This window comes from Saccoglossus kowalevskii, chromosome 5, assembly GCF_978046115.1.
Source record: "Saccoglossus kowalevskii chromosome 5, keSacKowa6.1, whole genome shotgun sequence".
NCBI classification, from domain to species: domain Eukaryota; kingdom Metazoa; phylum Hemichordata; class Enteropneusta; family Harrimaniidae; genus Saccoglossus; species Saccoglossus kowalevskii.
Genome location: NC_140645.1, coordinates 20,114,555 through 20,137,774, shown reverse-complemented (window position 1 = coordinate 20,137,774; position 23,220 = coordinate 20,114,555). Strand labels below are relative to the sequence as shown.

Genomic DNA, 23,220 nt, shown 5'->3' with positions numbered 1-23,220 from the left:
TGGCAATACATGGCAAACATTATGCTACATTTATTTTGAAAAAAAGTGACAAAACTTGACTTAGTGTTCAGAGGTTAAGATGCAATTGTAGCAGTTTATCTGTTAGAGATGTGCTTCTAATTTTAAGAGATATTGTTTTTTCTTATTCTGTCTTATTATCTATCCATAAAACAAAACTCTGGTCATATTATGGATATTTTTATTTAATTTATTTTTATTTTCCAAAACAAACAAAACACAATTTACATTGTTTTCCAGTTTGTTTTCAAGTTCAAATAAAGTTTGTTATATATATATATATATATATATATATATATTAAGAAAATCTGAATAATACCGAAAAATCTGTATTAGAAGCCACATTCCTACTAGAAGTCGCACCCATTCTTTTTGAATATCTGAGAACCAAAAATTCATAATTCTCATGTGTAGATGTTCTAATAAAAGCCGCATCCCCTCTGTTGCATTGTACCATGTTATTAGAAGCCACGGTTTCTAATACAGATTTTACAGTAGTCTGTTGTATCTTTGTATTTCTGTGAGCTCACAATAGGCTATTGTACTTTATATCTACATATCCAACCCTTCTAATGATATTCAATTTTAGTTATCCATGCATGCTTTGCCCACACTCGTATAGACCATTTTCCGTACACTGCGAGAATCACGCGTTATGCGTGAAATCGAACGTAAAAACAGGACAAACAAAGGTCATAGCGTCGTAGTGGCGTCAAACATCGCGTGGGATTCGACAAACGCGAAAGTATTTTGGGAACATTTCCATGCTTAATAATGTGCTGTCCACATTTGATAATAGGCAATTTCGATTAAGTACGGTAAGGGTATTCGGAAGCAATATTCTTCTGTCGAAAATCGGCCGGTCGGTGTGAGCTACGAAATAAGGAAATTCGAGTTCAAAATCAAATCGTTCGATTTTTGCGGCAGACGTTCGACGCGCGTCTTTCATGCATCTCGCGAGATCTCGCAATTGTACGGAAAATCACCTCTCCCTACTTCACCATATGGTGATTTTTAAGTGTTACCAAAATACATTGGCGGATTATCTAGCATACTGCATCTGAATTAAGGTACTCAACATCAAATGTCCTTTCATTCAATTTTTTTTGTTTAATGAAATATTGTATGTAACTTACAAAAAAAAATCACGAAAAATTCAGAATATCATTACATTAGTAACTGACAGTTGATCCTTATAAAAGACATGTGGGAAAACGAGTCATAAATGAATGGTACGGACTACCCTTGAAATTTAAAAAGTGCAAACCCTATATTAGTTTCGTTCAGTTATTAATTCTAGGCCACAGTTTATTGCAATTTTAACACACACAATACAAAATTACCCCCCCCCCCCAAGACAATTGAAATTGAACATTTTTTTGAGCTGTTACGATTCTTTACACCCCTGCACAATCAAAATCAGTTGACCTTTGCGCAATATACCTTTTCAATACTGGGTTATAGACTACTTGTCAGTTGAAGTCGTGTTCCAAATGTCTGAAAGTATGTACGTGTTCTTCATTGTAAAAATAATCAACCTAAGCAAAGGTTGATTGAAACAACATACAAACAATGAAAGAACTCACAATGGATACCTTGCTTTATTCAAATCAATAGAATATATTACATTGTGAAGGAAAGAAGAATGAGCAGACTCTGTAAGTTTACAGTGAAAATAATACTACTAGAGGAAAGAAAAAAAAAACAATACTGCCGGGTAGGAAAAATGTACCCAAGAGGTTGGTGATTTTGCTGGACTCAAAGAGTAAAAAGAAGTTCTTAGAGGAACACAACTTCAAAACATGAGATTATATCGAAAAGTTGTGTGCTGTACATGTTGCAGTAGAATAAAAATAAATGGATAAAAATATTTTGACCACAGGAACTCATAATATTTGGTAGTACCCAGGATCACCAATAACACAAAAACACTTTAGTATGCAGTTTTTTTCTTAAAAGCAGCTCTGCTGATGAGAAATTAAATATCATGATTGTTCACAGTTGGTCTTGTTTGACGTCTTCTCGCAAGTAAGGTCTTTGTCTTTTTGATAAAAAATACATACTTGTAAAATTTACATCATCTTCACTTCTTTTTAGGTTGTGGTCTGAAAATAGAAATAGTACTCGGTAATCACAAAATGATCGACAACGAAAAAATATGCATGCAAATCACATCTGTTATTTATCTATTTATTTGTCTGGAAACATTGCCCTGATTTTGTCTCCATCATCAGGTGACGTTGACGTTGATTGGTTGATCAATATAGCTCACTGCTAATCTGCATAATGTTTACGTGTCCAAACAAATGATAAGCTTTCCTCACATGCCGTATTCACTGATATTTGCTACAGCGCCGAAAATGTAGCCTCTCATGGCTTTGAGACATCGGAATAAATCACCATAGTTAATAAGCAAAATCGAGGCAACATTTCTAGACTGATATAAGGAGGGTTAAATTATCCCTAAAATAATAAGCTAGGTCATCGAATGTTTTAGAAAAAAAAACACAATATAAAATGCCTGCATTGATTAGAAACTTCATAAACAGTACACAGTAATGCCTTAAGTATGCACTAAAAATGAGACACTAACAGTTTTCACCATACCCATTGGATATTGGAAAAAGTTCCTTTGAATCCCTAACACTTACCCCACTACTACCCTCATTTAATTTTATACGTCCCTCCTAAGGACACCTAGTTATCTAGAGAGGACATTTACAATTGAATTGGGCTTGGGGTGAGGATTAGAATTGGAATTAGAGGTAGGGGTGCTGAAGGAACTCCTTTTTTTTTTCATTACTACTTTTTGGCATGTGAGCAATCATTCAAACACTCCTCTTACTGTAAAATACTTTATTTTAGCTGGAATTAATTTTCACTGATTTTTGATAAGTTGAATGTAAAATATATGAAAAGAGATATATTCACTGGATTTTATTTTCACTGAACCATTCGGTTAGCGAAAATAAAGTATTCTACAGTATTTCTGTAAACACCAGTATTCACATGAAAAATGTAAGCCATTATCAGATCAGCTATATGTAATTGCATATAACTTCTAATACCACTTAATGCCATGTGCCTGTAGTTCTACCGTACCTCCCGAGCATAAGCCCCTCCCCAAGTATAAGCCCCTCCCCAAGTATAAGCCCCTCCCCGAGTATAAGCCCACCCTCTGTTTTTAGACATTTAACGAGTTGAGGGCATATCAATTTGTTTTTACCGGGTGTCGACGACATTTATTAAAATATGCATGTAAAAATTGTATTTCATACTAAAGTAATCCATATTTCTTTTGAGTAGTAGTTTTAGAAACGCCAAAATGTGATTGTCAAGCCGTGAAACCTGGTTTTCCGAATAATCGTGTCCGTTGAGACTATTGTGAAGTGGGTGTGAATGAGCAAACTATTCTTTGACATGACTTGTTGGTGACCGTGAAAGGTTTAAATACTTCCTCTACCCTCAGTTTACCTTTCGAAAATTCTGAATCAACAGCTTTTAGGGGGAAAAAAAATCGCAGTAATTCACTTCCGCATTGCATTGACAAAATTACTTCGTCAATAATCGGAAAACCTTGTCTGTACGACAGCATTTTGATTGGTTAACTAAAGACGTGACCTGTTAGGTCAAACGAAGTTGCTCAGGTCAAATCATGAGAGTTTGCATACGATCGAAAACATTCCACAACAAAGATCTTACCTTCAACTGTTTTCCCACAGCCCTTACCCATTTTTCACTGTAAATTCAAATGGTATGTAAATCGTATTGTAATAAAATGCGTCTATTTTCATGAACATGTTTGTACATGTTCAGGGCTCCTGGGCTTATACTCGGGTAAGTACGGTAAGTATCACTTTCGATAGTGAAAAATTTTTGTTTAGCATTCACTTACATTAGGTTTGACTACAAGAGATACTGTCAAATACTTTATTTTCGCTTAGAATTAATTGTCGCTATTTTTGCTGCAGGAATAATTTAGTGTAAATAATATACAGTAAATATAACTTTTTTTCTAACATTTTATATTTGACTCGCCAAAAATCAGTGAAAATAAATTCCATACATTACAAACAACACCCACAATGTTTTCAGCGAAAATTATTTCCAGCTAAATTAAAGTATTTTACAGTACCCTAATCTGTAGCAGCTAGTGAGATTGAACTGATAGAACACAACATTGAAATTGATCTCTTTACGAACCTGTAAACCCCCACAACCACAGCGTGGTCTCTTTCATATGGCTCTAACGTTAACTGTTCTTGTGGTTTTAATCTTTCTGACTGCAATTTTTTTACTTCTCCGGCAAACACTGCTTCTGGTGCCGCTGTTGAGTCTATGCAATTAGCCTGCAATAAGAAACCAATGAACATTACACATGACATCAAATAACTATACACAAAAATCAACTTTACTCACTTTTAACAATATTAATTTATTTAATCCAAAATTATAGTAAAACATAAAAATGCCTACTATTTTGTCAGTCAAAAGTTCAAGGGTAAAGGCACTCAACACAAGAACGATCATTGTGATTATTACCAAATGTTATCTAAGGTGATTTTTTCGTCTGAGGTGAACAAGTTGCGAAGCTCATCATTAAATCTTTTACTCACTTTGATTGAAATCACAAAATGGCCTTCATTTTTCAAGAAATTATGCGCATTGATGGCAACTATTCTGGCTTGGTCTGGCTGTGCTACGTCGGCAAATATCGTGTCCACCATACCTGCAATTATATAAGTATAAAATTTACAAAATCAGAGCTGTACTGTGGAAACCAATTGTTGGATCATCATTTGGAATTGAGTAAAAACTTGTTGTATCTAGTAATTGTAGTGTTTATGTATTTATAATGAGAATACTGCAAAGTATGCACTCAGGTAGTGCGGAGACACATCAACATCTTCATTGTGGTTTGTACATGATTTACTGGCAGTGCAAAGTTTGCGAGAAGTACACACTATAATGCTTCTGTGTTTGACGTAAATAAAAAAATGTGTTGATTGTAACATCAATAATCCGTCGACGACACATGGTCAATACAAACTTTACTTGACTGCAAAATACCCTGGTTGTTGCTATCCTAAACCATGTATCAAATTTGGGTTAATGGCATCTAATAAACTTAATTTGTAATAATAATTTGTATGTTTGTTCCACTAGCAGTGTTTTAGTGAACCCGTGCTGAACACAGGCTGCCATTCCATGATGCCTACTGGAAGCCCTATTGAAGAGTTACAATAAAGACTATGTGAACGTCTCTCCTGGTTACCATGACATCAAACTGCTGACTCACCTACAAGCATTCTGTATTTGTGTGGATGTCTGGCATCTTCGATGATAGGAATAATATTGGTTCGTTTTTTGGCAACATTTAACAAATCACGTCCTGATCTGTGCGAGAACTCAACGGCATAAACAATGCCATCCTGCAACAACGTAAAATCACAAATTATTAATAAATAAAATTATTTCCTTGTTCTCAATTATCCCAATTTTGCTATGGCCGATTTGCATATTAATTTGCATACTAATTAGCATATTTCTTCATAGCTACTAGTAATCCATAAATTTCATGTTTGTACATTGCCACTTTTTTATGATGAAAATGAGTTTAATTGTATTAATGAAATTATTCACGATAAAAAATAGTTCTATGAGTTGGTGCATTACCATATTTTCTCTATTAGCAGCATGTCTCAAATACATGTAGAAACACACACAGAAATCATATAGTATACTGGATTATTATAATGAGGTTATTATGAGGATACTGCAAAGTATGCATGAAGACAGTACAACGCGAGTATCGACCGATGCGCAGTGGAGGTCAATGCGACTGCGTACTGTCTTCATCCATAGTTTGAGGTATCCTCGTAATAACTTTATGATTATACATCTTTTCCTTCCAAGGATACATCATGGGAATGTTGAAATCCTAAATGTTTAGAACAGAATCAGCGAACTTCTTTGTGTGGAGTCCAGTCAAACACTGCTTGTTTTTTATTATTCAAGGACGCTTATGTGCATAATTGTTCCATATTTGGAATTCGCATTTCCTAATAAGGTAGGATGAAAATACCCAGTGCAACACCAGAAAATTACAGTAGGCTATAACTTATGGCGTTACGCTGACAGATGTATAATAATACAAATTAATTTCACCATAAAGACACATTATTTACATTACTATATACACTACTAATAGAAAAAATAAAGTATCTCACTAGAACATGACCTGAAAATGAAATGCATACAAGTTTTGTACAGTCAAACTGTTCATGTGCCAGTGTTAGCACGGTTATACACAATCACTACAACATGCACTAAGCTGGCAACACCATGTTTTGGGAAAAATCAAAATAGATCTCTTTCACATTCAGTACTTAATTAAAACACCATTGCTTAGATATTATGGCCATGTTGAAAGTTCCCCCATTGCAACAACATGTACGCATCAATGTAATAAGTTCTTGTGGCATCACAAAGTTATAACTTACCGGCCCCACGATATCTGAGACATGAGAAACTGTTGTACCCGACGCTGCACCTAAGTACAACACCTTGGATCCCGGTGTGATATGAGTTTTATCTACACCACCCAGTATAGCAGCTGCCAGTTTAGATCTGAATGGATTCCATGCTCTGTACTCCAACTTATCTCCATCAGCCTAGGGGGTCAAATGAAACAACCACTATTGTTGCAAGTCAGCACATTTTGACAAACAATTCATGAATATCTTGAGATCGCACATTGAATTGATCTCATAAATAGGACAAACAAAAATCATAACGATGTGGTGACATCAAAACATCACATGAAGTTCAACAAATGCAAAAACATTCTCATGTTTAATAACATGGCATATTAATTTGATGATCATCAATTTCGATGAAGTAATGGTATCTCAATGTCATATTTTCCTTTCAAAAATTGGCATTTCAACAATAAAATATAAAAAAATTACACTTCAAAGTCAAATTACTTGATATTTGCAGCAGAGGATCAGTCCTTGCCATTTATATACTAAAATCTTCTATTCAAGACAAGTTTAAGCGAAAAACTCAATACACAATTACAAAACTCACCTCAACTGATATCCTCTTTTCACCATACACCGAATCCCCTTGCACCATGTTTTTCGTGACTAACGCATCTTCCTTCCCCCTCGCTATGAAGACGCCTGGGTGACAACAAAAAGCGATTCAGTATTAGTAAGAATGAGTACACACAAACAGCAAATAATTTTGCAAGATACAAATTTTCCAGAATTTTACAATTCAACAGAAATTGGAATAATTGTATTTATATTTTTTTTTTCATCCCCTTTGCCTATTGCCAACCAAGGGTCATTTATGCGGTCATTATTATACCTTGGCAGAATTTTCCACTATAAACCTATATTCTCTGCCAAACAATCAAACAATGGTGGTAATTTGAACATGGAGTCGCTTTTTTTGTGAAATGTTTCCATGGAAAATCAAACATAAAGTTGCATGTTTTTGGCAGTTAGGCTATGACGTGATATAAGACGATAAAATCATAAATGGATGCAATGGAACGCTGATTGGTAAATCCAACTCTTTGGGGCTCAATCAGATCATTCAATTTTAACTCAAGTCAAATACAGCTTTTCCCAACATGATAACCATGTGAATTTGTGGGGTTATTGGTGTGCCTTTTAGAAAATAGAAGCATAAAATGACTGTCTTAACCTTTTCACCACCAGTACTCTCTTTTCATCACAAATTCAGAAAATAGTCTTAATTTATAGTCTGCACTTTTATTCAGAAGATTGGCACAAAAATAGCCAAATTTTTTGAGGAAAAACTGAAAATACGACTCAAGTTGGCTCCAAAATTAGGGTTTATTTCCAGAAAAATTGAAGAATATAAGAAAAAGATTTGGGCATTAAAGTCCGGCAGTGAAAACGTTACACACACTAATGTAAGTTGTGTTATGATTTGATAAGAATCAACTCAAAAACCAAAACAGGAAACTCACCTTCAATTCTATGTGGCTCAATTGTCACTTGTTTACCACCAGCCATACCTAAGGTGAAGAAAAAACTTGTTTATTGAAAGTTACAGGCATGACGTGAACTTTTAAACTCACTTTCCAAAAATCTATAATGCCTGTTACTATTCTGTTGTTTGAACGGCAATTTTACTTGTCGTACTGTGGGACTACTCGTAGTGTCTAAACCCTGAATTGAACACATCAACCAATAGAGTAACTTGATATCACGCTATGTTTATCAAAGATTCATTTTTCTAAGTGTACTCGGCACATTTAAAGCACCAAACGAACTGAATTTTACCACACGCGAATACTGTCAAAATTTACTCTGGACCACGTGACTTATATTATCTAACATACCGTACTTCCCTGAGTATAAGCCCCTCCCTGAGTATAAGCCCACCCCTCTGTTTTTAGACATTTAACAAGTTGAGGGCATCCTCGAGTATAGGCCCAGGGGGTTTTTACTGGGCATCGACGACATTTATTACAAGTCATTGTCAATGACACGTCCCCGTTCCGTTCATATTTAAGTGACATATACATTCAAAGCAGATCATGACCGAAATGCACCTGCATATGTACAAACACATTGTGCTAAATCTGAACAAAATCCATCCATGCATGACTGAGATCCGGTTCTGGAATTGTGAAAATACGTGATTTTGATGCATTTTCGGCCTTAAAATGGCCATCATTTCGCTATTGTTAAGCAGATCATGAAACAAAGGCACATATCTATTTGTGACATGATGTACCATGTGTGTGTGAAGTTTGAACTTGATCAATCCAGACATGTCTTGGATACGGATCCAGAACTGAATTCTTTAACAAAATGGCCGCCAGTCGGCCATTTCGAACTTGATCCGAAAAAAAAAAAGACGTGCATCAAGGTCCTATTATGTTTAATGTATGTACCAAATTTGAACAAAATTCATCCATGCATAACTGAGATACGGGTCCGGAATGGTGAAAATGTGCGATTTCAATGCATTTTCGGCCTTAAAGCGGCCGCCATTTGGCTATCGTTAATGAGATCATGATACAAATGCACATACATATTTGTGACATGATGTACCTTGTGTGTGTGAAGTTTGAACTCGATCAATCCAAGCATGTCTCGGATACGGATCCAGAACTGAATTCTTTAAAACAAAATGGCCGCCAGTCGGCTATTTCGAACTTGATCCGGAAAAAAAATGACGTGCATCAAGGTCCTATTATGTTTAATGTATGTACCAAGTTTGAATGAAATCCGTCCATGCATAACTGAGATCCGGGTCCGGAATGGTGAAAATGTGCGATTTCAATGCAGTTTCGGCCTTAAAGCGGCCGCCATTTGGCTATCGTTAATGAGATCATGAAACAAATACACATACATATTTGTGACATGATGTACCTTGTGTGTGTGAAGTTTGAACTTGATCAATCCAGACATGTCTCGGATACGGATCCAGAACTGAATTCTTTAAAACAAAATGGCCGCCAGTCTGCTATTTCGAACTTGATCCGAAAAAAAAAATGACGTGCATCAAGGTCCTATTATGTTTAATGTATGTACCAAGTTTGAATGAAATCCGTCCATGCATAACTGAGATCCGGGTCCGGAATGGTGAAAATGTGCGATTTCAATGCAGTTTCGGCCTTAAAGCGGCCGCCATTTGGCTATCGTTAATGAGATCATGAAACAAATACACATACATATTTGTGACATGATGTACCTTGTGTGTGTGAAGTTTGAACTTGATCAATCCAGACATGTCTCGGATACGGATCCAGAACTGAATTCTTTAAAACAAAATGGCCGCCAGTCGGCTATTTCGAACTTGATCCGAAAAAAAAAATGACGTGCATCAAGGTCCTATTATGTTTAATGTATGTACCAAATTTGAATGAAATCCGTCCATGCATAACTGAGATCCGGGTCCGGAATGGTGAAAATGTGCGATTTCAATGCATTTTCGGCCTTAAAGCGGCCGCCATTTGGCTATCGTTAATGAGATCATGAAACAAATGCACATACATATTTGTGACATGATGTACCTTGTGTGTGTGAAGTTTGAACTCGATCAATCCAAGCATGTCTCAGATACGGATCCAGAACTGAATTCTTTAAAACAAAATGGCCGCCAGTCGGCCATTTCGAACCCGATCCAAAAAAAAAAATGACGTGCATCAAGGTCCTATTATGTTTAATGTATGTACCAAATTTGAACAAAATCCGTCCATGCATAACTGAGATCCGGGTCCGGAATGGTGAAAATGTGCGATTTTGATGCATTTTCGGCCTTAAAATGGCCGCTATTCGGCTATCGTTAATCAGATCATGAAAAAAATGCATGTGCATATGTCCCATATAATGTGTGATGTATGAGTGAAGTTTGAACTCAATCGGTCCATGCATGTTCGAGATACAGGTGATCACGGACGCACGGACGCACGGAAGCACGGACGCACGGACGCACACAGGGCAAAACATAAGTCCCCGTTTTCGGACTGCGTCCGAACGGGGACTAAAAATATGCAAGTAAATAGTGTATTTCATTGCATAATAATCGTGATTCGTACGGTAGTTTGGTTCCTGCTTTTATGAGAAAACTCCATTAATTTCAGAGTGCATGGCCGGCGAATGTACGGAACATGATTCGCACCTTTAATCAATATTCCTTTTGAGAAGTGGTTTTAGAAACGCCAAAAATGGTCATTGAACATCGTTTTACTTTTCCCGAATAATCGTGTCTATTGAGACCTTCGTGAATGGGATGTAAACGAGCAAACTATTCTTCGACGTGACTTGTTGGCCGTGAAACATTTAAATACTTCCTCCACCCTCAGTTTACTTTTCAAAAATTGCGAATCAACAGTTTTAGGGAAAAAAAATCACCGTTTTTTGTTGAAATCAGATGGCATTTTAACATCGCAGTAATTCATTTCCGCATTGCGTTGAAAAGATTACTTAGTCAATAATCGGAAAACTTTGTCTGTACAACACAGCATGACATGACATGACCTGTTAGGTCAAAGGAAGTTGTTCAGGTCAAATCATGATGAAAAACAGCATGGCGGAAATTGCTTTGTATCGAGAGTGTGCGAGCGATCAAAAACATTCCACAACGAAGATTATGATAAAGATCTTGCCTTTGGCAGTTTTCCCACTGACCCTATCCATTTTTGCACCATAAATTCAGACGGTATGTAAATCGTATTGTAATAAAATGTGTGTATTTTTATGAACATATTTATTTCTTCATTGTAAAAAGTGTTGTGGAAATCAAAAAGACATAATATTTCTCTGAGACCGGCGATGTGAACGAAAAATGTAACTTTGATGATTTTTCGAGATTGGGAAGAGGGTTACAATTTTAAACCCTCCAAAAAATTTTCTTTTTTTAGGTGGTCCACAAGCATGAGCCCACCCCCCTAATTTTCTCGATTTTACATGTTCAGGCCCCTGGGCTTATACTCGGGGAAAGTACGGTACATTGCATACCTCCCTCATACAAGGTTGACCATGATTCAACAATGTTTGTACAAATAGGAATAATTTTCTAGACACCTGTATCAAATAAATGACATGTCTTCTGTTCACAGAAAAAAATCCAATATCGTCTTTCACTATGAATAATTACAACTCACCTCCACGTCCTCCTCGTCCGCGTCCTGTAATACAAAATATTTAAAGTCAAAATTATTTAAAGTCAGGCCAAAAAAAAAGAAATTGTGTGGATCTGATAACGCGCATTTCATTAAAGGTAGGGTAGGTCTGAATGTTCGTCAGACACCATTTTCTATGTACTGCCTAGCCAATTGTTGCCAAAACCCATGATGTCTAGATTACAGTTAAGACTTTCCAATTTGTCTAAAATTCTGGATAAAAGTTGTGTTTGTCATATTGAGATCTTGAAAGTTTTATATGCAAGCCCAAACCACCACACACGTTTTCATACACACTCAGTGACAAACAGTTTTATTTTGCAGTTTCACATCAGAATAATCAAAAACCAAATTAGATACGACTTATTCCTGGAATGAATTACAGCTCTCAACAATGGCAACTAAAGTTGCATTAAGACATCAGAACTAGGTTAAAGCTAAAGGTCCCTTATCTGATTTGGTGAACAAAATTTTGCTAACCAAATTTTGCTCACTACTTATCCAACCTCATTGCCACCTAGTTAAGACGGTGATTATAATTCCTATAATCCAGGATCTCAAAATTGTATGGTATATATACAGGTCAGGGGGTGGTTCCCCACACATCTGGGAAGTGCGAATGTGATTTTAACAAAGACTGAACAATCAAAATACAATTAAAGCAGGGGAGTTGTCACCTGCGCATACGTCTATCCATGAGCCTTTGCGTTTTAGCGAGTGTTGTTACCGTCGCGTTGGACTCAATCCTCGCGCATGCACAGGAGACAACCCTTCCACTTTAAGCAACAAAAAATGTTCATGTTATTTTTTTTTGCAAAAACACGCAAATATTTAATTCTACGGCAATTTGCTATAAATAAATATCACTTAATATTCTGAACGAAACCGAAGTCATACTTGTTGAATTCAATCAAAGCAGAAAATTATGCACTGTTATCATTTAATCATAAAAAAAAAAAAACAGCACATGAATTTCACATCAATACTGTGTTTTTATTTGCCGATCTTGATGGAAGACAGTCTTTGGAGATAACATAGGACAGCCATGCATCCTTTTAAATCAAGTGATCTTACCTCTTCCACCAAATCCTCTTCCACGTCCGCCTCCACCTCTCGCGCCACCAAATCCGCCTCGACTACCACCTCTCCCTCCAAATCCTCCTCCACGCCCTCCCCGGCCCCCAAAACCACCACGTCCACCACCTCCTCTGCCACCACCGCCTCTTGGAGAAAATCCTACAAGAAAAGAATGTATTTCGTCATTTATAATAAATAATATGAGGATACGAGAATATCACAAAGGATGCACAAAGGTAGTACGGTGGTCTTATCAGATGTTGATGCAAAGCAGTCAGCCAGAGTGTGTATTTTACAATATAACAGCCTGAAATGTTACAAAAATTTATGTATGGACACCCCATTGTTTTACCTTCAGTAACATGATTCTAATTCAGTCATGTACTACATTATGCTGCATCCGTTGTTAACAAGGAAAAAAGTTCAAATGTGACATACAAATTCAAAATAAGGAAGAACTTCAAACTAGTCCATACAGCGTTTTAGACAGACAAGTTTGATCGGACCAATCAACTAGCAGCTTGTTTGTGACAGATTTTTTTTGACGTATCAAATTCTGCCTTGTGTATATGCTGTCATGTCATCATACAAGCTGCTCTCTGATTGGTCCGAGATTGGACAGCGAATAATAAGGTACAAGTAGTGGCAACTTGGTGAAGTAAGTTTATCTCATTGCCACATTTACCTCTAGAAGGTCAGCATTTTTGGAACTGAACTATTAAAAAGTTTAATTTTCGCTGTAGACGTTCGGTCTGCGCCTTTCGCGTTTAACGCGAGATCTCGCAGAGAACGGAAAACTGACCCAAGATACAGTCATTTATATTTACAAATGGACATGTATAATATTCAGGAAGATTCATTGTTATCTAAGTTACATGTACATATTATATTCTATGGCAAAACCAAGCGGTGCTGTAATATGGCTGTCTGTGAATGGGAAATGCACCACTTCCCATCGAGTGACCCACCGATTCCTAATTACACAATCACACGCGTCGGTTGTGTAGCGAATACAAATACAAGGTCATGTGCCGAAACATACTCCCAGTTCCACTCGTGATTCACCAAAACCGTACAATCACAAAACACCGAATAAGGCTTTGTTTAATAAGAAAGTTGTGGAGAACGCAAACGATCTACAGAACAAACTGTACAAAAGCCACATGTCACATGTGTAAATCGAATGTTTGTTGTCGCGCTGCGCTCACATAAGTCGGGTCAAAAAGCACACAAATTACACCACTGGTAACAAAATAGGTTTGGCAGAGAGTCTACATCGATGTCACGCCTGTCTGCAATGGTTTAAAATTTTGAATCAAGCGTAAATAAGCAATAAATTAAATGTATAAATACCTGGCCTCATGATTTCAGCTGATACTGTACAACACGTGTGAAACAACTACGCATGCGCCGCATTTATTTTAAAAGGTAATTTTTAAACCTTGCCATAGAGGGCGCATTATTCAGGGATTCGTCTGGTGTATCAAACATCACTTTAAAAACAACAACAAATCACAGATCCTCCACAGTCCCTCCACAGGGAGGGACTGTGAACAAATCAATAACAGAAGCAACAAAATACAAAAATAACTGTTTTTTGAGGTTATTCAATACAGGTTCCCGAACATGGGCTAGAGGGAGGGCAAGGGGTAGCTAGTACAGTTTTACAAGAAATAAAATGGGCTTTTTACAATTTACAAGGAAAAAAAGACGTTTTTACAGTTTACAGTGAAAATTAAATTTTGCAGTGAATTGTGTCATCTAGCCGTTTTACAGTTTCTAAAATGTAATTTCCCTGGATTATTCTTTACGATTTTTTTTATTTGGATGTAAATTCTTGTACGTACCGAGAAAAATTACACATTTTTACAGTGTACGAAAAAAATATTTGATTGATTACGTTGTACGTCTAGCCTGTGATTACAGAATTACGGAATTTATTTTTTTCAATTTACGTTGTACGAACAAAAAAAATGTTACAATTACGTTGAACGAAAATAACCCTTGCCCCCCCCCGTCTAATAAAAGTTCTATATTATGTATATTTCGTCGAATATTTATAGAATCAATGTTCTTACATTTAGCGTAAAGACATGTGCATGGGCGGATTTAGAGGGGCCGCAGTCCCCCCTATATTTAACAACCAACAGGGCCAGGGCAGGGCTTCGCGCCATCGGCGCTCGCGAACTTATCGTCCCCCCACCACCACCATTCCAGAATCCTACTAGTAGATCCGCTCCTGATGTACACGTAAAGAGCATTCGCATTCACATTCACACGACATAGATGGCTAACTCTAATAAAAGTTTAAAAACGGAGAACCATCAGTTTTACAAAACAATGAAAGATTTATGAACGACGGCAACAAAGCTTCGAATTTTAGAAAACAAAATCACCAGTTCCATAGTAAACCCAAATAATGGTAAGTTGTTCAAACATTTATGAATTCGAAATCAAAAAGTGCTTTCACAGTGACGTGTTTGGTGGTCGAATTTCACGTAAACACTTCATTTTTCGCGCGTTTTATGCGTCGTTGTGGATCCCATATCGACCGACGTCCTTTAACCCAGACAAATGGTGTTGTCAATGTCCTTGTGGTGAAATTATTCTGGAATAATGATGCAGGTGAAAGTGGAGAAACCTTTTCGGGGGGATTTGGGAAAAGTATTTATCAATGGCGAGTGCACCCCGGGCTGTCCAAGAGAGCGGTCACGGTGACAGCCTGACTAGGTCGCGCAAGTTGCGCCCTCCGCGGTGCTCCAAACCCAACTGATGCCGTTCGGCGGGCGACGTTGCCACTCACGCCTACGTGTCAGTCTATCACGGCGACGGTTCGCTGAAGATTGACTTTGCGTAAATAGTCAAGCAGCAAATCATATTCCTCGCCACCCCCTCCCCGTGTCTGATGTATCGATCTCCACTCAGATGTGCCTTGAGTAACAAACAAAATGAGAGCGTTTATAAAACCAAAACGTCTGTCCCCTTCCCGACCTTTAGAAACTCTTGTTGCTTTGTTCGAGATTCTGTCCATAAACATGTTTGTTTTTAACGTAATTCTTTGTGGTTTTATTAAATATATATATTTTCCTGTAATATATTTATTTTGTTTCATTACCTCCGAGTTATTTATATACCTTTGATATATCTTGTCTGGTTTGCACTGAATGCTAATTCCAAGATACTGTAGAATACTTTATTTTCGCCATTTTCGCTGAAGGGATGATTCCGTGAAAATAAAATCCAGTGAATATACTTTTGTTCCTATATTTCACATTAAACTCATCAAAAAGCAGTGAAAATAAATTCCACACAAAACGCCCCAAAAGCCTTTTCAGCGAAAATTAATTCCAGCGAAAATAAAGTATTCCACAGTACTTTGTCGCGTATTGTTTCACAACAAGTTACATTCACAAAATGTATTAGTTATTTTTATTATTATTTATACTCGCCTATCCAATCAGTTTGAGATTATGATTGTTAATAGATTGGAAAGCATCATGGCAACTTGCAACATACTTTGTGATTTTAGACATTAATTTTTAGACAGTTTTGTTCAAAATATGACAAATAAACGGATGATATGCTGCAACTCCAGTGTAGCCACCCGTATTGTTTAAACAACTTAATTTGTTCAAATAATTGCAAAATTTTAGAAGTAAAATCACCCTGGGAAAGACTTCACGTTACCACTTGTAGTATTAGAGCGTAGTTTTACTTTTATTTTAAGTCAAAACAGAAAGAAAGTTAAGAAATCATTTCTATGAATCAAAATGATGTCAAAACATGTTGGGATTTTCGAAAGTGGATTTGCCCATTGCTGAAAAAAGCATGGCAGTTGATGAAAAGAGGTAACCGATCACCAAGAAAACAACGTCCATGATTTGATCGGGAATGCAGAAAATACAAAAAAAAAAAGAAGTTTTGTGAAACAAATAATATAATTGAATGTAGTAATAAAAAGTTTATATATAGACCAACTAAAATTATATAATGAAGTACAATTTTATGGACATTTACGGTAAATATGACCATTCAAGTTGACGACCATGATATCATAACAGATAGTCCGCACCTACGAGTATTACGTGTGAGCGCTTGTTTTATTAGTACGTAATAGTTTCCACGGAAATACACGCAACGCATTTTCTCTATCTGGGTATATCTGAAGCCCAAGGGGTGGGTACTTCAAATCAGACCTCGTACCCATGCTGAAGTATAGCTTTTCAAAAAAAGCCTCTAAACACGTACTTGTTTTGTGAAATTATACCCCTTTTCAAGTGCGGAAACTTAAAATAGATACCCTGTATACATACTAAAATCATACTGTTTCTAGATTCTTTTGTTCACACTTAGCTAAACACCGTATACGCGTGTAACTCAATAACACCCCTTTTAGTTATACGTGTTATTTTTTACTTCAGTTTGCGTGCCATATTTTATTCAGAGAACCCCCCCCCCCCAGATCTTAAGAGCCTACTTGATTCGGTTGACGACGTCTCACTGTTTTAGGAAGTACGATTAGGGTGTTGTGATTTCGGAGGGTTACAATTGACAAAATTGTTAGTGTCGTACTGAATAATATTTTTAATATGTCAGTGTATACCTCGATTCTGAGTGAACTTTTCAATCATATTTTCGGTAAAAAAATCTGGTTATGATTGGAATAGGTAAATACAGAGAATGACATGTTGAGCTTAATTCACGAAATATGAGTGGCTAGTATGTAGATCAGCTCCCTGGTAATTGTTTTATGCTGCCTATCCCACAAACGAATTTGAATATTCAAATATTCTTACAGCTGCATTCCTAGTTGGTATTAAATGCAAATTATTGTAATCACCATGCCAACTGATTAAAGACAGCAGATGTCTTTGATTAAAGCGAGAGGGTCGTAACCTTCGCACACGCGGGAATCGAGTCCCAAGCAATGATAACACACGATAAAAATGCAAAGGCTCATTGCTAGATGCTTGTTTGTAAACAATGACACGCTATGGCCATCTGATGCATGCGCAGTTGACGACTCACAGCTTTAAATCAATGAATTTGGCAACAAATCCTAAATATTGGATCACTGAAGCTAAGGTCATTGTGTCTGATTACCAATCAGACATAATTTCCATTGTTTTAATCACTCAAGGCCATGGTAACTATATTTTAGAAAAGCCTCCTAAAATTATTCATACGACAATTTCTCATGAACTGTACTACCGATACACCTAAAGCCCTTCAGATGCTTAAAGCGGGAGAGTCGTCACGTGCCCATAGCGTGTCATTGTTTACAAACAAGCATCTACCTATGAGCATTTGCATTTTTAGAGCGTGTTATCGTGGCTTGGGACTCCAGCACGTGTGCAGGTGATGACCCTCTCGCTTTAAATATGTTTTTCATAGATAATACAAAGTATGAATGTAACTTTAATACATGCTTCTCCATCTCCTGTAATACAACAAAAACACTAACCGGACAACTAGATCATTATGAACTCATTTTACCCGAAAATGTTTATTCTGTTTTGCTTCCTGTGCTTAATTCAAATCTTTGTGACAAAAATACAATGGTAATCCCATTCGGCATTGGCAAATTTCTCTCACTTTTCATGACAATTGCTGGCAAAGTTCTTTAATGCTATTGTACTGAAGCTCAAAAAACAAAACTGCGTTTTTGTGATTTTTTACATCAACTGTATTTTCTGTATTGTCAAAACACTGAACTATGAATAATACGTTTGACGAAAACACACAATACCTCAAATTTAGGGGTAAAATGTTTAAAATGAGCATGCCATCGAAGACAAACTCAATGCGCGTTAATTACTATTTTGCACCATATTTATTATACCCGGTACTACCTGCAATGACACATTTGTAAGTTACTGACCTTATCTGAAATAACACTCTAAGAACAACTGTTTTTTATTGCAGCTAATAAAAATAAAAATAGTCTGCAGTAATATGAGCAAGCTCAGAAATGCATTCTATATTCAAATTATTTCAATTTGTTATTTATTTTTAAAAGTTTCCGTTGACTGCGAGATCTTGCATAATATATGAAGTACACTGACGAAACATATGTGCAAGAATTAAACAATTCAATTTTGAACTTGAATTTCTCTTTATAGTAAGTTCAATATCGAAATGTCCATCTTTCAGAGAAGAACGTTTGGATCCTGACACCCGCGACTTAGTGAGGGGCCATGTATTTGTATACTGTACATCCAGTTTTATCGAATATGATTCAATACATTAAGTATCAACAATCTCATAGTAAGAATATACTCTCTCTTATGTAATCTTCTGACAAGTGTGATGCTTAATTTTCAGTTCCATGTGCTAGTTTCAGGCTCAATAAATAAATAAGATTACAATTTCACACTCAAGCATGAGACTTCTCACTACCATTGCCAAGTGCATAAACAATGTCAAAGATGATGATGTAAATGCCAGCACAAACACTGTTGAGAACGGTAACAGTCTGCCAAATATCCTAGACTAACCCTACATTTTTAAGATGAGCAAGCACAAAATGATGCAGCTCTGGAAAGGCCATTGAGATGCACATTTCAGTTATACATGTATACAAGTCAATAGTTATTTCAGGAATACATACAAGTTCATAGTTATTTTGTTTTGTGTAATATTAAAAATTTTATATATTTTCTAATCTCCGATTGGTTTTTCATCTTTGTGTTGGACAACGCCTCTCACTATCAGATCAGGTATCTCCACAGCTAGCCACGGACCCAGCTGTAATGAATGAAATCAAAATACAGTCAGTAATAGTGATATTGCTAAACTCTAGCTGGCATTCATTTCTATGAATTCAACACTGTGATTCTTTGTTGTACGCAACCCTAGGAATGTTCAAGCTTTCAAATGTCAAGACTTTCCGTGACGAGAAAAATTTGCAAGTCGAGCAATGCACACCCATAAGACAAATGCGGTAAACCCACAAAAAAGGATTTTGATTGTGGCTGGGTTCTCCCGAGGTACCTATATACCAATTATTAACGCAACTGAGCTGGTAGTTTTCAAGAAGAAGTTGAAAATAGCATATTTTAACAAAAATGACAAAAACTATTTGCCAAAAATAAAGAAGTGAAGTTATTGACATGAAATGAACAAATCTGACAGAGGTCCACCAAATGTACGTATATACCAAGTATCATAGCAATTGAGCTAGTTTTCAAGAAGTAGACGAAAATAACATTTTTTTACCCAAAATTAAACATGAACAGCTGCGATGTGATGACAGCGGAGCTAATAAAGAACTGAAACTAAATGAAAAACAATAATGTTAATCTTCCCTAAGCTCTTAATAGTTGGTTAATCTTTTGAGTGGCAAATATTTTTCCCACCAAAAATTTAGTTCAAATATTTTCACATTTTGTAAAATTTAAAATAAATTTCATCACCATTTTGGGCCATACAGACAGTTTCATATATTGCTTTTATTTTTTGATCAAAAGATTTGTTAATTTTTATCAAATTTTTTTGTGACGAGAAGCAGACTGTACAAACTTGTTTGGTAGATGGAGCCAAAATTTGACAATAGCGCTCAATTTGGGTCAAGTCAATGGTACATGTATGTGCAAGTCACATAAAAAGTAGAATAGTCAGAACAAGTTCATCTTGTTTCTGTGCTCATTAAAATCAGTGATCAGAATTTCCTTGTTAAAAATGAACATGGTATGATTCAATCAATTACAAAGCGGATTAGCATTGCACAACTTAATGACAACACTCTGGGAATTGTTCCCTTAAAAAAAAAAGATGCCACAATCGTTGCTAATTTCAAACATCTTTCTTGTTTTCAAAATATGCGCAACCTTCAGTTGATAGTCTACCAATAAAATTTGCAGATACCAGCCAACAACAAGCACATTATTTAACCCTTGTAACATTCCATACACATGGGAGTTCATAAACAATACTTACCCCTAAAGCCATTGCGTGGGAAATCCCAAACTTAGGGACATTTTTCGCCCACAATGGTTTAAAATGATCAGTTAAACAAATTTTTCCTCCTCGGTACATTTTAGCCGTTTTTCCGTCTAGTTCAGGAATTGCTATTTCTGGAGCTGTAGCAGGATATGTAACTGGAATCTATCAAGGATGATATCAAAGAAATTCAATTACATTATGGAGTAGCAAAATTATATTATCATCGAGTCACAGCAAATACTACGGTAGTGCATGGCTACCATCGCAGCGAATATTATAAATTACCCAGAGTGATAATCCACAAAGAATAAATTTAAGAAAAGAACCCAAAAATGTTTTTCAAAATTTGGTGATTTTTTTTTTTTTAGGCATTACCGGTAACTCACATAACTGTGTAGTAAGGTAGTACATGTCCAATACTGCCATACAATCAATAGATGTTATTACCATGACGATACTTACATCAAACTCAATTTCAAATTCATACTTGAGAAGCTCCTGTATATGCCAGCATTTACCAAACCACCGCGTACCATCTTTACTGGATTCTAGTCTAAACCAATCATTGTCTGCAGCCTTGTTGTTTTCTACATACTGATATGAGAAGATAAACTGTTATTCAAATGAGACGAGACTCAGACAACAAAATAGAAAATCTGCAACTGTACTCACTTAAACCGCGGTGGTCTGCGCTGCGCATGTGCGACATTTGTGTTGATAAACATTGATTTTCCCAATCTCAATCTCATGCGCTGGAAAAGTACGAGGTTTGACCTGGGTGCGACTTGCACTGAATACCGCCAGTGACTCCTTTAATACCTTCCAATCACATAAACATTACCTAATTAAAGCTTGGATACGGCTCAGTTTGTACTCATTGATCTGTGCAACAGTCAAAGTCGCCATCTCTGTTCATATGAGACCCATATCGTGCATGCGTGGCGCAACGACTACCCCCCTTTAATCTTATAGGCTTACTTGTAATCCAATCACATAAAAATACCCTATTAAAGCCGAGTGTGTTTAAAGAACGAAGACAGAATATCCATACTGTTTAATCATAACATATATATTCTTCATTCTTCTATAAAGAAACCCACATCCTAATCTTTAAAACAAAGAACAAAGACCACACAAATATTCAAACAAATACATTTAGTGATTTACATGCAGTCATCTTTCATACTGTTTAAACATAACATATATATTCTTCGTTCTTCTGTTTAAATAAAACCCCACCCCAAACTTTAAAACGTTTGTACTCGTTGATCTGCACAACAGCCAAAGTCGTCATCTTTGTTTATACGAGACCCATATACTGTGGAATACTTTATTTTCGCTGGAATTAATATTCGCTGGAAAGGCTTTTTGGGCGTTTTGCTTGGAATTTATTTTCACTGATTTTTTATGAGATTAATGTGAAATATAGGAAAAAAAGTATATTCGCTGGATTTTATTTTCACGAAATCATCCCTTCAGAGAAAATAGCGAAAATAAATTCCAAGCGAAAATAAAGTATTCTACAGTATCTCGCGCATGCGTGGCACGACTACCACCCTTTAATGAGTATGGAAAGAGTTACCATACCATGTCTTGAAGAGGGACATATACAATTGAAAAGGGGGAGGGCAACGTTAGAATTAGAGTTATGGGTGAACTCTCACCCTGGGTATCAGTATGAAAATTTTTGTTTTTGTTTTTTTTATTTATTTTCAATTCATTCATTCTATTATGTAGCTTTGCCATTTATTTATTTTTTAGTCTGACAGCAAAAAGCAAAACTTAATCACTAAATTACGCAGATGTTGCTTCAGCAAATGAGATTCAGATTTTAAACTATTATAATAGTGATTTGCCTAAATCATTATCGTCTAAAGCTAAAATTTTATTAATATTAAAGTTAGTGGACTAATACCTGGCATTTGTCAGACACGTTGACATATGTTGCCAAAATTCGAAAGTTCTCCTACATTTCAATGGATTTTAACCTCACCTTAATTAGCGCTTGGTATTCTTCTTTCAACCGTTGAGGCCATAAATCTTTATCTCTCGGCCCTGCTTTTGTTTTCAGCAAAGGTATACTGCCAAGCGTTTTTTTGGTCGCGGAGTCCACCATTTTGCGATAAACAATAGTACATTTACAGGATGTAGTTTCGTTAGAAATAAATAGTGAGCTTTGCTGAAATATCCTGCAATAAATTAATTAAGATAATTTATAGATTCGAATTGTTTTGCTGACAAATGCTCTATTTTCTCCAAACTAGTTTAATAAACCATCTCTAAATATTGCACTTACTTTACCGGCTTTATAAATATAACCTTTGACCTGCGAAAGATTTAAACTTGACTTGTTTTACTGTCGCGTTAATTATGACTATTATACGTCATTCTTCGAGTTGGTACAAAAACAGAAAATATATTCTGTAAATTCAATCAATTCTACCGATATATGCAAGAAATAAAAAACAGAAACATTTGAATTCATTTGCATAATTATGCAGTCT

The 23,220-nt window shown here is 36.1% G+C and overlaps 2 protein-coding genes across 3 annotated transcripts; both read right to left on the bottom strand.

The window, feature by feature from the left end:
- Positions 1 to 1,600: 1,600 nt before the first annotated feature.
- Positions 1,601 to 14,194, bottom strand: LOC100376852 (rRNA 2'-O-methyltransferase fibrillarin-like). Its single transcript, XM_002730615.3, has 10 exons — positions 14,126 to 14,194; positions 12,770 to 12,931; positions 11,678 to 11,701; positions 8,027 to 8,074; positions 7,111 to 7,205; positions 6,522 to 6,692; positions 5,318 to 5,450; positions 4,635 to 4,747; positions 4,222 to 4,367; positions 1,601 to 2,123 (listed from the first exon to the last, which is right to left on the bottom strand). The coding sequence occupies exons 1-10, from the start codon at positions 14,133 to 14,135 to the stop codon at positions 2,102 to 2,104; spliced, it is 924 nt and encodes a 307-aa protein (XP_002730661.1). The 5' UTR covers positions 14,136 to 14,194; the 3' UTR covers positions 1,601 to 2,101.
- A 4,054-nt stretch (positions 14,195 to 18,248) lies between these two features.
- Positions 18,249 to 22,899, bottom strand: LOC100377004 (ubiquitin-fold modifier-conjugating enzyme 1). Of its 2 annotated transcripts, XM_085499210.1 has the most exons (5): positions 22,710 to 22,838; positions 21,179 to 21,310; positions 20,711 to 20,878; positions 19,991 to 20,049; positions 18,249 to 19,519 (listed from the first exon to the last, which is right to left on the bottom strand). In XM_085499210.1, exons 1-5 carry the CDS (start codon positions 22,830 to 22,832, stop codon positions 19,504 to 19,506), a joined length of 498 nt encoding a protein of 165 aa, XP_085355336.1. In that variant the 5' UTR covers positions 22,833 to 22,838; the 3' UTR covers positions 18,249 to 19,503. The 2 variants fall into 2 exon arrangements, with proteins under 2 accessions (XP_085355336.1, XP_002730662.1); XM_002730616.3 differs by lacking the exon at positions 19,991 to 20,049 and having other exon boundaries at positions 22,710 to 22,899.
- Positions 22,900 to 23,220: the final 321 nt, after the last annotated feature.

Coding starts and splice junctions, on each gene's coding strand:
- LOC100376852 (XM_002730615.3), bottom strand. Junction 8,075..11,677: donor CGGACGAGGAGGACGTGGAG/GTGAGTTGTAAT, acceptor TCTTCACCTTAG/GTATGGCTGGTGGTAAACAA. Junction 7,206..8,026: donor TGAGCCACATAGAATTGAAG/GTGAGTTTCCTG, acceptor GTTGTCACCCAG/GCGTCTTCATAGCGAGGGGG.
- LOC100377004 (XM_002730616.3), bottom strand. CDS start 22,832: ATGGTGGACTCCGCGACCAAAAAAACGCTTGGCAGTATACCTTTGCTG. Junction 20,879..21,178: donor AATTTGAAATTGAGTTTGAT/GTAAGTATCGTC, acceptor CATCCTTGATAG/ATTCCAGTTACATATCCTGC. Junction 19,520..20,710: donor CCCACGCAATGGCTTTAGGG/GTAAGTATTGTT, acceptor CATTCATTACAG/CTGGGTCCGTGGCTAGCTGT.